The sequence below is a fragment of the Canis lupus genome, chromosome 13 (genome assembly GCF_003254725.2).
Source record: "Canis lupus dingo isolate Sandy chromosome 13, ASM325472v2, whole genome shotgun sequence".
NCBI lineage: Eukaryota > Metazoa > Chordata > Mammalia > Carnivora > Canidae > Canis > Canis lupus.
Genome location: NC_064255.1, coordinates 8,225,482 through 8,243,013, shown reverse-complemented (window position 1 = coordinate 8,243,013; position 17,532 = coordinate 8,225,482). Strand labels below are relative to the sequence as shown.

Genomic DNA, 17,532 nt, shown 5'->3' with positions numbered 1-17,532 from the left:
CCCCACCTCCCAGGCCACAATGACATTTTTAAAATCAAAAACTGTGAAGTCCCCACATTACATACATTAGGTTCTTCAGTCTATATTATCCCACCTGTAATAAGGGACAGAGTAACTTTTTCAGATTTGAAACCTCCTCCGTTTTGCGAGATAGACGGGGAGAGTTCTGATCCAGGCAAGGGCTTGAAATGGGACAAGTCTATGACTCCTCCCCAAATCTCTTTTAGCCAATCAGATGCAGGTTTTTGAATGAGCCACATGGAGCATGGATTTTATGACAAAGGGGAAGGAGCAAGATTCAAGGTGATGAGACCAGTTGTAAGGCTTCTGTAGCAATCTAGAGAAAAGCTGCCAGAACTAGAAGATTGCCCTTCTAATGTTGATTAAAAGGATCTGGAAAAATGTCTTTTCTTTACTTTTACAGACTCTAACGTATAGCAATAATGAAGGTCATAGAGGTAAAGATTAGGAAAAGACATTGTTGATGTTTATTTTATACTTCATTCTATATACTTGCATATATATTTGAAGATATATGAAAGCACTCTTAAACTTGTAACAATTGATGATATTGTCATACAGTAGCTTCCAAATTATGTTGGAGAAGAATACGAAATGGCATGAAAAAATCATAAAATTATGTATAGAAAGCATGAAATAAAGAAATATGTAGAGTATAATTTTATTTTCATTGTATTTATACGTGAAGACAAACTGTTTTGAAAGATGCAAAACTAATATAAGTGAATACTTCTAAACAGATAAGACAGGCCTGTGGGCAACTTTATGTGCATTGTTCAAAATTTTTACAAGAATTTGATGAGATAGTAAATATATATTTAAAATAGGCAACATTTTCAATTTAGAGGAGAAAAAAAGACAAGACTAAATGCGTATAAACCATGATGTCAGGAATAGTTATATTCAGAGGTGAGATTTAGGTTGCTTTTTATTTTCTTCGTTTTGCTTTTCTCAACTTCCTAAACTTATAATTGGGCATTCCAATTGCCATGGTAATACAAAGAAACCATTTTAAACTATGAGGCTTAAACTATAATTCTGTGAAAGGATAAAAGTATAAACTACATCCAGCACATAGCAGTTACTCACTTAATATCAACTGAACATTTGTTCTTAATTACCTACAAATAACAGTGCAGAAAATCATTGTGTTCTGGAATCTCTATCCCCATGAGTGAGCTTAAAGTGACTATAGGGATAATGGTATTGACTTACCTTTTGAAGAAAAAGAAAGAAAATCATCACAATCATAGAGAAGTCAAGAATCAGAGCATGGCTCATCCGAGAACACCTGTAGGCTAATCTCACCCAGTCCCAGTGGAGCAAGAAATTTCATCCTTACAGAGTCATAACTACTCAATTTTGGAATCATTCATCTTCTTCTCCCAATGGATTCTGTGTTCACCAAACAAGCAACTTTCCAATTATAATTTGGCTTTCTGTGTGAAATTCTCTCTAAGAAGACCATGAGTCTGAACCCACAGTGTTCTTATTTTGACTGTGAAGGGAGAACTGACAAAAGTCTCCCTTAGCTTTGTGAGTATTTGTCTATCTCTGAAAGGCTGAAAAGTGATCAAATCTAGAAGGTTGTGAATTCACCCAAGTAATTTGTCCTAGACTCCCATTGGGAACCTCCTCCTTTACTTTCCTCTGATGAAACACATCTACATGTGGGCTGCCTGCAACACTTAAAGAATTCTCCAATTCTCTATCACCAGTGACTTTTAGCCTGCTCTCAGAGTATTAAAATACAAGTTTGTGTATGATAATTTAGCTTTAGAAGCTTCCTTCAACCTACTATTAACTACAGGTTCTATTAATCATTGAAAACAATAAAACCTGAGTAGGGCTTAATTGTATATTTTACTCTGACTCAAAAATCTCTGCTGAGTATCTGTAAAATGTTTTGGTGCAAGCATACAATAGTACTGTTATTTGCTAAAACTAATATCGACCTCACAAAACACTGGGAGGATCTATGCATATACTTAGGTGCAAACACAAGTCAAATCTATATGTGAAAAAATAAAAACCCAAATATTAATTGATCTGTATTATTTCTGTTTAATAATAATGTAAAATTTGTTCAGAACTGGTGCAGGACCTAGTAGTGTCTCCCTCATACAGACTATATTGTGGGTGGGTAAGATACATAAATGAGACTCTGGTACAGAAGTGGTATGTGGGTGTGAAAGAAATATTCCTAGAGGATTTTGATGAATGAGACTTCTAAGAGGAACCTGTTAGGTAGAATTAGAAAGAAGGGTAGAATTTCAACCAGAGAAGACCTTGAATATCAGTGACACTCTGACAACCTTAGTTTAGCTATTCTGAGCCCTGAGGAACCACTGTGGGACTCAAGCAAGTTTGCACTTGTTCAAAGTACCCAGATACGAAAACAACATATAGAATCAATAGGAAATGACCAAACATCAGAGAACTACATTAGGCACCAGTTGTGATTTATCCACTAGTTTTTGAATTCCTGACCAGAATTCTTCAATCAGCAGAAAGTAACATGAGATAAAAACTGAATATAAATTCCTAGACCTAGTGAAAAGGCCTTTTCCATAAATAACCAGATGATTTTCTGTATGTGCAACTGTTAGCCTATAATCTAGTTTAATGTAAATTTTATATAAGAAATGTTTTTAGAGAGTAAGATAGGTTAGGTTCTTTGAAGAACAGCATATTTGAGGTTAAACAGTTGGCATTTAAACTTAATATTAGGGATACTACTAGAAGTTAAGCCTCTTACGGGCATAGCCTTTTGTCTGATAAATCTTAAATACTTAGAACAATTTCTGTTATATAGTATGTGTTCAACAAACATTTGTTCAGAGAATGCATAATGATTAAGAACTTGGATTTTTAAAGTCAAACTGCCAAATTTTAACTTATTTATCTTCTCTAAATCTTGACATGCAAAATTGGTGTGTTGATGCCTAGATCACAAATCTAACATAAAATTAAATTAAATAATAACTGGAAAGCATTTAGCAGAGTGGCACAGGAGAGCAAGTCCTCAATCAATGAGAATTATTACTAGCATTGCTATGAAGAATAATGTTCATCACATCATCACTATTCTATATTAACATAATTATATGTTGTAATGACATTCTACAAGACATTTTTTTTCTTTGGAGATTAATACTTGTGGTAGTAAACCCATTTCCCTTTTGTGAATCCTGCCCTATCAGAGAACCATATAAATTTGAATATGCATTATGAAATAAACACCAAGCACACAAGCCATAGAGAATTTTACTATCTGTGAGTTCTTTCTTTCTTTCTTTCTTTCTTTCTTTCTTTCTTTCTTTCTTTCCTTCCTTCCTTCCTTCCTTCCTTCCTTCCTTCCTTCCTTCCTTCCTTCCTTCCATCTCATAGTAGTTAGTTAGAAGGGCTGAGTACAAAGAAGGGAGAAAATGATGAAAAAGGCAAACATTCAACAAACTGGTCTTCTGGGTTCTGTTATTCTGTTGAATGGCTTATCTTTTCCCTTTTCTTAAACTTCAGGTTGTATTTAAAGGGTCACACTGGGACAGCAGGAAAACAGAGCAGCCTGATCTTACATGGTGCTGATTTCAGCACTAAAGATGCAGATAATGACAACTGTATGTGCAAATGTGCCCTCATGCTAACAGGAGGTAAGTCCTATGGGGCCGTTCTCTAAGTTATGTTTCATTGGTTTGAAGCTTGAAGTTTCTTATCTATGAGAAAGGACTGTGATCTTCTGGTCAGGAAACTTAAGAGCAAGTCCTTAGAGATTATTTTGTTCTGCCAACTAATTTACCATGTGTTCTTGTGCAAGATGTTGCTAGCATATTTATAAGTTTGCCTCCTCCCCCAATGTCTATAAAAGGAGCATAGTAAGCTTGGTTCTGAATACATTCTTTAGCTTCTTATAGTGCCAGTTATTCTGCCTTCTAAATAATCATAATGATACCCATCCTGGAATGAACAACAATTTGGGAATTCAGCACACAAGGAGAGAAAAAAAATCCTCCTTACAAAGTGTTTTGAAACTCTATAGTAGATAGAGTTCATTGGCCATTCTATTGAAATGGAATAAGAAGAATAAAGAGGTACCGTTATATCTAAAGTCATAAAATTCAGACCAGCTACACAAAGGCTTTGCATTATAGAATATTGACTTCTGCAAGAGGTTTGAGCTGGTATAAGAAATACCATTAAATTAAACATTAAAACTGTATCACTGAGTAAGAAGGGTAATCCTTTTTGAACTTTTTAGTAACTTTCCAGCCTTCTGATTGCATCAAAGAGAAATTCTCAGTTTGATGTTAGCATATCTATAACATTTGTTTTCAGCACTTCCTCAATAATCACTCAATAACCTTCATAGCAAAGAAGGTACCTTGGGCTTCAGGCTCAGGGCCTTGGTTAGACAATGGAACCCACCTAGAATTAAATAAAGTGATTTTGTTTCAATTTTATTGGGTTTTATATATAGCAAGTGGTCCTGGTTTTTTTCTTTAAAGGAATTATATAATCTTCTCATTTTTAACGTAGTCACAATAGTTCATGTAGAACATACTATTGATTTAAAGAAAAATATTAATTAAATATTAATAAAAATTATAAATGGATAATAGGAAATATCTATGACATTGATGCATGACTAATTGGGGTTTGAGAAACACTAAGCTAAAACCCAATGTCAAGTGATGTAGCTCAAGTATGTTCTAAGCCCTGGCAAGGAAGGAGTTGGCACCAAACAAAATTATAAAGGAAACTTTCTTTCCAGTGCTTCTGCTCTCCCTGTTTTAGTGTTCCTTCACTCTCTTCATGGAATAGCAGTCACTCCAACCATTAGCTGTTGTGATTGTCCTTCTGTATTAATCTACAACAGAACATGTTTTCATGGCAGTAAGATAAAAACTCTTGAAACTGATTATTTTCCTTCCCAAAACATGATATTACTATCATTATTATTATGTATTATTATATGTTATTGCATAGGTTATACTATCTTACTTAAGCTCAAAACCAGCTCTGTGAGATAAGAAGGGAAAGGAACTCTAATCTCTATCTTGTACATAAGGAAAATAAGAGCAAATTAATGCTCACCATTTTGTATTTAACATCTGGTGCAGTAGATGCAGCACATAGGAACTCCATTAAAAATATGGTACCTGAATGAATCAATGAATGAGCATCTTGTAACCTTTGAAATCACTTTCAAATTTTGAAGCCAATGAAATGTATCATTAGGTTGATATTTTCTCATCAGTTAACAGAGCATGAAGGAATATGGAGATGTGATTTTGAAGAAATCTTTCCACTTTTATCCCTAGCCCCATGTCCTCCATTAACACTCCCAAATCACATCCCATTGACCACTACACTTACGTCAGCATCTTTTCAGCATGAAACCAGCACTGGTATTATCAAAGCCAATCTGTTATGATTCTTCTTCTATCATATCCTTCTCCTTGTACTTTAAAATGCTATGACATTCAACCTCATCAAATAGGTGAAAGTCCTTCTCCTTCTAATGTAGTTGTTATAAATTTAGAATGTTTTCAAAAAATGGTAATCATAGGTTAGGTTTTAAACCTTTTTCCTGAAAGAAAATTTTTCTTCTCATTGCCTCCTTGATCCCACAAATGGAATTGTCAGCAAGTTTATACAGAGAACAAAGGACTTTGTCTAGTTTCCTGCACATTCTAATATTAAAATATGCTTCAATTTCTCCACATCTATTTTTACAGATAATTTTTCTTACCAAATAAGTGCAACACATGAAAGACCAACAGTAAAATCTTTCAAACCTTGCCTTAGGAGAGCATTCCAATGTGTTCCTATTTCTGTCATAATAATGAAAATATCGAGCAAAGCGAAGAGGAGAATGCACCCCTTGGTTGTTGATGAGAAAACTTCATTGCTCAGATTTATGATTTTATTTCTGCTTCAAATGATTGAACTTTGTCATGTTCTTTCATCCATAATCATTCTTGGACTTGCTTCTTACTCACCAATAAACACATATGTTGGGGAGAGAAAATTTCCACTTATTGCTTGGGCTGGAATCGTCTAAGTAAATGTGTTTTTGTAATAAACGCCATTACCCTATCAAATATCCCTTTGAAAGAATCCAGGCCTTGCAAATCTGTTCACTCTGCAAAGCGAAAATGTGGAATTTAGATAGCTAAGAACTGGAGAACATAAGGATGAATGTCGATGACAGTCCAGGTAACTTGAGTATTGCCTGGAACTTATATTCATTCTACTTAGCTACTCCCCACCACCAATACTTATTCTGTCATTTTTTCCCTTAGAATCATTTTCTTCACCTAATGATTTTTCCTTTCTTTCTTTAAAATTTGTATTTGAACTTTCTGCCTATTTAAAATAGTTTCTTTTAAGAAGTAAGATTTTTTTTAAGATGTAAGATTTTATATTCTTTGAAACTAATAATTCATCGTTTTCTGTTATCATCAATTAAAGCTTTGCTTTATCTTGTTTATTTATATATATTTTTTCCTTTGTTTCTTCTGAAAGAAATTAGAGGTAAAGTAAGATTGATTGCCTGCTAACTGTCCTAAATAGTTTTGCGCAAATACGTGGAGGGATTTTGGTTGGAGAATGTGGTATCGTTGCCACTCTTATCTGTCAAAGACTGAACAACAGGAGATGAGCTTAATTGAAAGCAGAAGGTATTTCAGCCAGCCATAAGGTAGAACATTTTGATCTTTCTTTCTTCTTTCCTAATATCCTAACTTCTTAACTTCCTTCTATCAATGGAACATATTTTTAATAAATAACCATTAAAGATCAACTATTCTTAGAGAAATGAGCGAGAGAAAATAGAACTTGCATCTATTTGAGGGAGACCATCAACAAAAGAGTAAACAACAAATGATTTCATGTCACAACCAGTTTTAGAGACAAAGTATAACATGTGATGGAGTTATTGAAGGAGGGGGAAGTAACTTGAGATGGAGTCTCCGGGGATCAAATGCTGCCAGGGAGGATTGTGCATTTCTAGTTGTGGACATCTTCAAGAAGAGAATATAAGGCAATTTATCTAAAAGAACTTATTTATGCATGTTCCTGCAGTTGTGGGTCTAGATAAGAATATCCCACCTTTTCTTCTGGTTTAGTGATTCTGTTATTCTGTGTACTCATTGTGGCTAAAGTAGGGGAAAACGTGCAATATTACTTTTCAATGCATGGGTTGTAATTCATAGTACATTGTAGAGTGTAGAGAAGGGATAGCAGGCTGAGAAAGCACGTTTGTATAAATAGAAATAGATATCACAATATTTTATACTTCCTTTCCCAGAAGTATATGTACTTGTTCCTACCTTACCAGAAAGCCAGCGATTTCTCCATCCAATTTAAATATTGAATAATTTTCATGTTTTGTTACATATTTCTTCTGGGACCAAAGCATATACTTCAAGGTCAAAATTGCCACATACATCTTCTAGACAACTGCTCCTTTAATTAATCGTTAAATAGAGGTGATTTGTCAGCACAGATTTATAAGCCAGAAATGTCTTTGCTCTGTGATGCCATTGACCTTAGGAAAATTTGTAAGTTTTCTCCTTAAGTTTCTCCCAATATGAAGGATATTATGAAAAATCTGTATGCTTCAGTAGTGGGAGGAAGAAAGTTAAGAGATGACTGTAGAAAATATTTTAATCTTGTAGGACAGTTCCTAGCGTGCCCTCCTGAGCCCAAAGAAAGGAATCAATTTCGTTTAAACATGAAAGTTTATCTACTATTTAACATTAAGAAAATGAAAATGTAATCTCATTCAACGCATGCTTTTGTTTATACGGATTTTTTGTATATAAAAACAAATATGCAAAAAACCTCTGACTCCGGAATTCAGACAGTGAACAACTTTTAGATTCAAAGTGAATGTTTCATTCAAAGAAAGCATAGTCTTTGGTATTAAATTAGCATTCTTCTTCTTTTTTTAAATTAGCATTCTTCAAATAAGTATTTTTTAAAATCTGTTAGAAACTACAATTATTAATGGTTGCTAACAAAACAAAACAAAACAAAACGTGGTATTATTTTACATTCCTTCCCTTACCTTACATTTCTTTCAACACAATTTCCACATTTACTGTATAATAGAAAAGCTATGTAAAACTGTGACCTAACCTTCTGCAGAAAGAATCTGTTGTGGTAGAAACTCCGATCTCTTTTCCCACGCATAAACTATGTCAGCCGACAGACAAGACTTTGCTAAAGCTAACAAAGGCTATTTCTCAGTTCAGCCCTAAAAGACAGGATAAAGCCATACACATAAATTTCTTAGTACACCCTACAACTTACCAGATGCTACAGCAGAGAGTTGATAAATGCTTGCAGAAGAGGGTTGATATGGTTTGCTATATAATCTTGAAGAAGACAGAAAATAAAAGAATTTAATGGCTTCTCCAACTGGTGGATGATGCTGAGTGACAAGATCTTTGAGAAAATATGATCATCTTAGAGTTTTTAATAATCCAGGAAGAATACACTAAGCTTTGTCAGATAATTCGAATTCCCTAGGTGTTAAGGCAAACATGTTGAGAGAAAAGATCCATATGGATAATTTAAGGTTGACCACAAAAATATACATTGCACTACCTTATATCAGGGCATAATTACTTACTTAGTACCTAATCCATAAGCCTATTCCTCTAAAATGTATGTTGCCAAGCACAGTGCCTGGCACATAGTATGTGCTTAATAAATTACTGGTTGCATGAATGAATATTTTATCACAGACCCTGAAAGGGCATTGCAAAATCACAAATGATAATTTTGTGAAAAGACAAAATAAATCAATGTATTAATGTGTTTGTGAACTTGGATTGAAAATACAGAAGTATACATATTTATATGTATTTGCAGGCACACACATGAAATTCATGAATATGAAGAGTGGGACTAAGAATAACTAAACCCCAAAAGACTAAATTCCAGAATTGGAAAATATTGAGCATTAGGTTCCTGACTTCCAAATAAATATGAATGTGCTAAGTACAAAGTTTAAGATTATATTCCTATTTTCTGGAGAATGTTTTTGCTTATGGGAAAAAAGAGCAGAGTATCAGAAAATGTCTTTCAAAAGGTAAATTTGAAAAAATAAATAAATAAACCAGACTGAGGCCTAAAGCGCAAGGCTGCCACCAAAAGTTAATAGTTGACAATGCCTGAGAAATAATCAAACACTTAATTGTGTGTTTTTACTATAATATAGTGAAAATTTATTGCAGTCATACTAACAGGCATTTTTGCATTATCCAAAATTATTTCTATTTAATAACTTACATGACACTTCTAAAGACCCTTTGAACTTCGCGCCACAATAATGCTTTGGCAAGAACTGAGATACAGAGAAGTTAATTTGCTGAAGGTCATAGAATCAGTGTCAGGTAAGATTTGAACACAACCTCTAGATAAACCATCGCTTTATCCACTCCCTCTACTGCCTCTGTTAAAATGAATGGCATTCAGAGACAACAGTTAGCTCTGTTTAACTGTTTGCAGCACACGTTCACAAGGATTTCCTCACTTAAACATTAAAAGTGAAATGAAGTGCAAGGGAGGGAAGAGACAGTAAGAGCATGCAGTAAAAGTTTTCAGTGAATTCAAGATTACTGGCTAGAATCAACAACGTTTTTCATCTTTGGAACAAAGAGAAGAAAAAGGAAAAAAAGCCAAGTTCTTGGCCTGAAGGGGATATAGTATGAGATGACAGAGGGAATGCAGACCTCTGAGAAAGGTCCTTTGCCTCCCACATGCACCCAAGACCCTTGCAGCTGCTCCTTAAGACTAGCAATGGATTTGGCCAACTTTGTACACATGAACTCAGTAGGTAATTTTTCGTAATGATCCCACTGATAACAGTGGCACCAGTCAGTTTTGTTCAGCCTCATTCTTAGCAAGAAAAGAGGCAAATCTGATTTTCTGTGCAAGTTCTTTTGCACATTGCTGATTAGGATGCATGCATTACAAAATGAAAGAAATCTATAAAAACTGGTCTATCTTTTCATTTTGCTGTGGTTTTTACCATAGAAAGGAAGTGTTGAAGGACATTTTGTTTAGGATCAGAAGAATTTGAGAGTTAGGTTTCCTGATTTTCAAATAAATGTGAACTTCCTGAGTGCAAAGTTTAGAATCAAATTCCTACTTTCTGGGCAAAGTTTTAGTTATTGGTGATAAAGTGTGAGCTTTCTGCTTCAGAGATAAAAGACTGGAATGACTTTTAAAGGCCGGCATAGCCCGGGATAGTTAGTACAAAACTAAATTTTAATGAGTTAAGTGTAAATGAATTAGAAACACGCATCTCAGATTTCTTATTAAAATATACATGAGGTTACAGGTTATGAAGAAAAATGCTTGGCAACGTACATCTCCACAGTTGCCAATCTGAAAACATTTGAGACGTTTTATCAGTTGTCCCAACGGCAGATGGAAGCTGCTGGTTTCCTCATCCTTTGCTTGCATCGCTGAGTTCTTTTATGCCTAAAGTGCCATTCCTAGATTAACTTCTTTAGCTTGTGGCTCATTTGTTATTCCTTGGAACATACAGAACAAAGTAAAGAGTTAATATTTCCCCAAGATTGTAGAGGACATATAATATCCTCAGCTATTTGGTATCTTATCAGAGAGGAACTGCAGCCCCAGACATACTCCCTGTGTGTTCATGGCGAACACCTTGACTGCATGCTAGACTTGTATATATGCTGATTACCACAAGCACATAGGATTATCTACAAATGCCAAGACATACATATGAATAACCAGGACTACTTTCACTGGCTTTCTATAAATATGCTTTAAAACCTTGCCTTTCCAGGATTTCTGTTTAAGAGAAACGGCCATGCTTATTTTTTTCAAAGAAATTTAGAAAGTGGAAATTCCTTTGTTGTTTAACTGCATGTATCAGAGGAAACAGAATTCTTGCTTGCACACAAATAACTATTTTTGCTACCTTGATGTTCAGAGTATTTTACAAAGGACACTATGACCAAAATTGTCAAGAGAAATAATTGCCCTTTCATTTTGTGTTGTGCCATCTTAGTTCATCATCTTTATTATGGTCGCTTGTTCCATGAGAGGCAATAGTGTGCCTGGCCCACTGGTCTTAAGATAGTCAAAGACATAAAGTCTTTGGTTTCCACATGATGTCAAGATAAATCATTGAAAACACTTGTTCAAATCATATTAGGTACTTAAATGCCATTATCTCTACAATGCAAACATCGTATGACCGTACTCATTTGGGTCCAAATTATTGTCATATTGCTCTAATAAACCCTAGCAAGCAAATGAGGAGATCTATATTAGCACTGATGATCTGGTCTTCAATATTAAATCATTATGGTGCCCCACAAGATTGAATCCTTTTTGTTCCTACCCTAAACCTTCTATCCCATCTCCTAGATAACTTACAATAAACACTTATTTATGGTTTTACTGGTCTCAATAGTCAATGTGTCATTTTATTTGATCCATACAACCATGTTGTGAAAATGGCTGATCAGACATTATAAACCACATCACAAGTGACTGTGTGACCTTGGAAAATCTCCTTACTCTTGAACATCAGTGTCTTTATTACAATACCTGCCACATCAACTAAGGTTGTTTGGTGGGGGAAGACATGAGAGAATGCTTATAAAAATAGTAGCATAGTTCCTGATGCATATTAAATATTTTATACATATCAAATATTATTATAACTATTACTGCTTGGTATCTTTGTCATTAATTGGTGCAGTCAGCACATGTGATTTTTTGTAATTTCTTGTCTAGTGTACTACAGGCTCTCCATCTATTACCCACAAGAAAATTTCTAAAAATAAAACAGAAACCTCTGTGTTCTCCCTCTGTTTATTTTGCTGCCCTATGTTCTCCAACCCCTTACCTAGTGGCAGTCCAGCCAAGCCAGGCTGCTGGCAGATACTTTCTCCTACTCTCTCAGAGTACACACTGTGTTCAGAATTTCCTTCTGTTCAATAAGCTCACATCGATCTTCAGGACACAGCTCAGGTGGTAAAAAAGTAAACCTTGTGGACCCATGGACAGCATCTTCTGCTTCTGTTTCCATAGATTTTGTTCATCTCCATTTAACAACCATCATCTCATTTTTAAACAATTTATTGTCTCTCTCCTACACAAAAAAAACTGTGTACTCCTGGAAACCAGGAATTCTATTATATTTAACACCAACCTCTACATCTGTCTGTTGGTTAATATTTGTTGAATTGATTCTTGATTTTTCTTTGCTTCATTATGCTGCCAACATATGCTCACGATAGTTTGGCAGACCATAGTTACAGAATGAGGGCTCTAAGTAATATTTGATTAAACATTCAACCTTATAGATCTGGTTCTTCTGGTTAAATATTGGTTCCTATTCCTAGAGAATGTTTTGCTTGTTCATCTGATGATGGACAAGTAGACACAATAAACTCTAAAGTTTTCTGTGAACATTGTTCCGCTTTGCACCAAGACTGCCTATTTCTTTACCTTCATTTCCTGAGAGCTCACCCCTTGTTCACAAAAGACTATGTGATTTGATCTTCAGACTTTCTCAACTTGAGGCTCCTATTTCTCTTGTTAACTCTGACCCAGCGGTATGGTCTTCTCTCTCAGTGTCTCCAAAATGCCTTTCCCCTAACCACAAACATTACCCTACTTTACTCATTAGGAAAAACACACAAGATCAATTTATTGGATTCTCTTACGTGCTCCTACTGCTTCTTGTCTCTTTCCTAAACTCATAAAAAATTTCCCAATGAATGTATTCTTCAGCCTGTGCCCTTTATTGCCAAGCTGCTGTTGGCAGCAGACCTCTGCCTTCCCACAGTCGTCCAAAACTCTTGTGACTTTCTCTAAACCAAACAAAAACACACACTTTTACCCTGAATACCTAATGTAACTTGGAGGATCATTCTATGATTTGTAGTAGTTCTTAATAATAGAGTAGCTGCATTTCCTTTGGAGACCATAGTGGATATTTGGAAGACTATGAAAGGCTCATTAACATGATGGAAGAGTACCTCAAGAAGGTCAGAGAAAAGTAGGAGAAAGTTAAAATACAGGAGTGATCAAGTTGGATTTTCATTTTGTCCTTTGAGAGTCTTTAGGGTAAATGAATTCCTTAATATCAGAATACTTTTTGTAACATAAGTAACATTTTTTACTGGTCATGCTTATCAAAAAAAATGTAAAGGAATTAATCTTAAGAAAAAAGTGTGGAGTTTTATGTTCATCCTTCCTTGCCAAACAAGAACCTTCTTGTCCCTCATGTTTTGAATGCATTAACATCTGTGTTGTTTGCATACAGTTGGTAAAATGGCATTGGATAGTCTTTCCAAATTCATCAAGGCATACCTTATTATTCTCCAGTATGAGTTGGTAATTAATACAGCTTGCTGTGCCTCTAGTATGACTTTATAAACACGCTTTTACTGTATTCATCTTCCAAAATTGAAAAATGAGAACTAGCTTTTCCCTGTTTAACTTTTGCTAGTTTCTGCAAGATGATGCTCGTGTTACAGTTAAACATCAGTTGTACAGCTTTCTCTTTCTTTAGCTATTAGTCCCTTAGGTATAACTCTGTAATCAAAGGGAGTTCAACTATATCCAAACAAAAATATGCCAGAATGTCTCTGGCATAAATCTCTCCCTAAAGATTTCAGTAGTGTTACTTCAGGAGACAGAGAAAAAGTACTGTGTTTTATCTAAAAGCCTAAGAACTTAATTCGTTGAAAAAATAAAGTACTAATGCAAGTACAGAGAGAAATGCAAGCATAGGGTCTCCATGTGACTCATCAAGTTGCTTTTATTTTTACTAGGTTTGAAAGAACTTGAACAATCACAAGAAAAAATATTGCTATATAGGAACTTATCTGGCTACTATTGATGAACACTTCCCAAATTATTATAAAATAGAGAGAGCACAGTGATTCGAATTCAATTTGTGTGTCATAATCATTGTCCAGTATCCAATTACTTTCAGAAGCAGCTGTGGACCAGTTCTCAGCAAAATTATGAAATAGATGGAAAACATTTCTTTCACTCTATTTAGATGTCAGTTGTCTAAGCTTCTGAACTTCTTCACCAATAATTGTTGTATTCCTAATAGCAGGCTGAAGGTGGAATGCACAGGGTATCTGCATTTTACTTATCCTGCATATAAATCTAGATCTGAATTAGATCTTATCATGAAGCCCAGAAGCTTTCTATCATTACAATGGGAAATGAGTCCCATTAGAGTGACACTGAAGCTTGAATGTCCATGAAAGCATTCCTCTCTCTGTTCCTACATTGCCTAAATTGGATGTCACTTAAAACATTTCCATGACCAATGGGACACTTGGGTGGCTCAGCAGTTGAGTCTGTCTTCAGCTCAAGGTGTGATCCTGAGACCAGGGATGGAGTCCTGTATGGGGCTCCCCAGAGGGAGCCCGCTTCTCCCTCTGTCTATGTCTCTGCCTCTCTCTCTCTGTCTCTCATGAATAAATAAATAAAATCTTTAAAAAAAATTCCATGACCAAGAAGCTTTTTTATTGAATGCCTCCTATTTGCAAATGACCATAAAAAGTGTAAACTCCACCTTGGTTAGAGCCATTAGTTTCCACGTGTTCAATTTACTTTTAATTGTTTCTTCTCCTTCTTTTCTCTTTCATTATTAACTAATTTTTCAGGCTGGTGGTTTGATGCTTGTGGCCCATCCAATCTAAATGGAATGTTCTACACTGCTGGACAAAACCATGGAAAACTGAATGGGATTAAGTGGCACTACTTCAAAGGGCCCAGTTACTCCTTACGTTCCACAACTATGATGATTCGACCTTTGGACTTTTGAAGGCATAATTATCAAAAGCAATAATAAAAGCAACAAATAAATCTGAAGAAGCTACCAGATGAGAAACTGCTTGAAAACTTGTGAAGCAGATATTATCGCCCTTCCAGCCATAAGTGGCAGTTATGTGAAGTCACCAAGGTTCTTGACTGTGGATTTGGAGCCTTTTGAGTTCACAGAAGTCTCTAGATGGGGTTAACCATGTTCATATGGCTTGACTACAGAGAATGCCACTCACTGTCATGTTTTAAAAAGGGAAGAAAGTGTCCAATTCACTGTGCTTCAAACTACTACTGGATCTTATTTTAGAACTATGGTAGCCAGATGATAAATATGGTTTATTTCATGTAAAAATTGAAAAGAAGGAGAAGGAGAAGGAGGAAATGAACAACAAAAGAATCTACATGAAGAATATAAACAGACCTGCCATCATCCTTTGGAAAAGATGTATCACAGCAGTGAAGTGGTGTTATTTCTATGCAAACCTACTAAAAATCCATTTATACTGTTGCACAATTTTAATAAAAGTTTAGGAAGAATCAGTATTGCCCTCTAAATTGGTTAAGTGTCCATGGATTTCTGAAGCTTAACTCTTAAATCACACTTACTAATTAATTTCAGTTAACCCATCTTCATATGTAAATTCCATTTTGGTAAACCATAATGAACTGTAGTATGTGAAGAATAATAGTGTGAGGTAGCAACATACTCCATTTACTCTTTAATTTTTGATATAGTTTTCAGGAAAAAATGGACATAATCAAGTATTATGGACATACGAGATAAAAAATGATCCCTCCATGCTATAGTTTTCAGTTGCTTTAAGAACTGACTGATTTATAAATATATTTATAGCGTGAGTAAAGTTTAAAGAATGTGAAATATACCATCAAGGTCTTAAAAACAATATACATGCATTTACTATTTTCTCTGATATTATACATTAAAACAGTATTTTAGAGCGTATTAAGTTGCTGTAAAACCAAGTAAACTGGAACAGTTCACTTTGCAATATCTTGCATGTGTACACTGACGTGTAACTTCATTATTTTTAAAATAACGATTTCAGCTCTTCTTCTTGTTATCTCATGCTAATTTCATTTTCGCTAATTAACTGAAACAATGCTTTCCAGATTCACCCTGTTCCAGTTTCTATGAGAGATACACTTTGAAGTCTATGAAAAATAAAAGAAGGATTATAAATATCATTGTACATAGCATGTTTATATACATGGTAAGCCTAATAGCTCTTTAATCTGGAATATGCAACCTTGTCCCTTCATTAATGCAAATAAACACAAGTTTTCAAAGAAATCTAGTACACTATTTCATGAACTACATTATATCTTCACATGTTTCTCTCTCAGGCTGTTTTCATAAGCAATTTCTGATTTCTAAAATTATTCAGTGGAGAAAATTGTCAAAACGCTGTATTAAACATAGGAAAAGACAAAAAAGGGAAAATTAACCATAGTCACATAAAAAGTTCTGACTGCTGGCTGCTGTAATTCTCTTAATGAAAATATTACTACAGGATAATCTATTTTAAGTGAATTTGAGGGCACAGGTTTTTGTGGCAATTGAAGTTACTATGGTAGTTTATCAGAAAGTACTTTCTGCTTCTAAGTGTGCAAGGTTACAGTAGTGAAAGGGTTTTTATCAAAATGTGAGTGACTATAAGAAAAGCAAAATAGGTGTCCTTTCTTAGAAAAATAAGTTTTTTCAATGCAACAATATAGAGTTCCTCCATTTGAGAAAATAAAGCTATTCTATTTTTAAGAAAATATTTTTGAAATTTACCAGCAAGTCTTTATGCATTTGTATACAACCCCATTTTGCCTTACAAGTGATATTTGCTGATATTACAGAGTTTTTCTATTCTTGGTGACTCCTTCATAGCACTGTTTAACCTCTCCCTCTAAAAACCTTGATTGTTTTCCTTTAAGTGAATGGAAGTGAGTGTTTTGTTCCTTTGTGTCCCTACAGATATTTGTTACCAGTCTTTTGATAAAAAATACTATTTCCCAACTCATATTAGAAAAATAAAATGAAATCATGAAAAACAGCATGTTATTTACTATTTTGTTATCTGGGTTTGAAAAATGAAATATTGTTTCCAATTATTTATAATAAAGCAGTATAAAATGTTTTATGGCTTCATTATGTGCATTGTATACTGCCTACATGTGGGTGACTGTTTAATATGTATATCTTTACACTGAATTATTTCAGGATAAGATAATTAGGTATTAGGATTTTGTCTTTAAAGTTTTATCTCAATAAAATTCATGTGGTTTCTATGCCAATGTCTTCACATCAGTTACAGCTTTATTTGATTTAAATAAAATTGATAATAATGTATTTGCACATCTCATTTTAAATAAATGTTTTACAAATATTAAAATTAGAGATCTATAGAAATATGGAATCACTGGGGGGACAAACTGCTAAATGAACTAAAACCTCAATCTTTGAAAAACTTGCAGTCTGGATGTGATAAGAAAGCTTGGCTCAATTAAAAAGGTAGATCAAGGCTGCCCGGGGGCTCAGTGGTTTAGCGCCGCCTTCAGCCCGGGATGTGATCCTGGAGACCCGGTATCAAATCCCGCATGGGGCTCCCTGCATGGAGCCTGCTTCTCCCTCTGTCTGTGTCTCTGCCTCTT

General features: G+C 34.7%; 1 protein-coding gene across 10 annotated transcripts in view; it reads left to right on the top strand.

Annotated features, from left to right (window-relative positions):
- The window catches only part of ANGPT1 (angiopoietin 1), a 356,431-nt gene extending 339,246 nt beyond the window's left edge, over positions 1–17,185 (top strand). For 3 of the 10 annotated variants that reach the window (XM_049093343.1, XM_025450372.3, XM_025450373.3), the window contains 2 exons: positions 3,541–3,671; positions 14,712–17,018. In XM_049093343.1, the coding sequence (XP_048949300.1) occupies positions 3,541–3,671; positions 14,712–14,872 (292 nt within the window). In that variant the 3' untranslated portion in view covers positions 14,873–17,018. Of the gene's footprint in view, positions 1–3,540; positions 3,672–5,756; positions 6,374–14,711 lie in introns of those variants that run through there. The other 7 variants (XM_049093342.1, XM_049093344.1, XM_049093345.1 and 4 more) reach the window with 7 other exon arrangements.
- Positions 17,186–17,532: the final 347 nt, after the last annotated feature.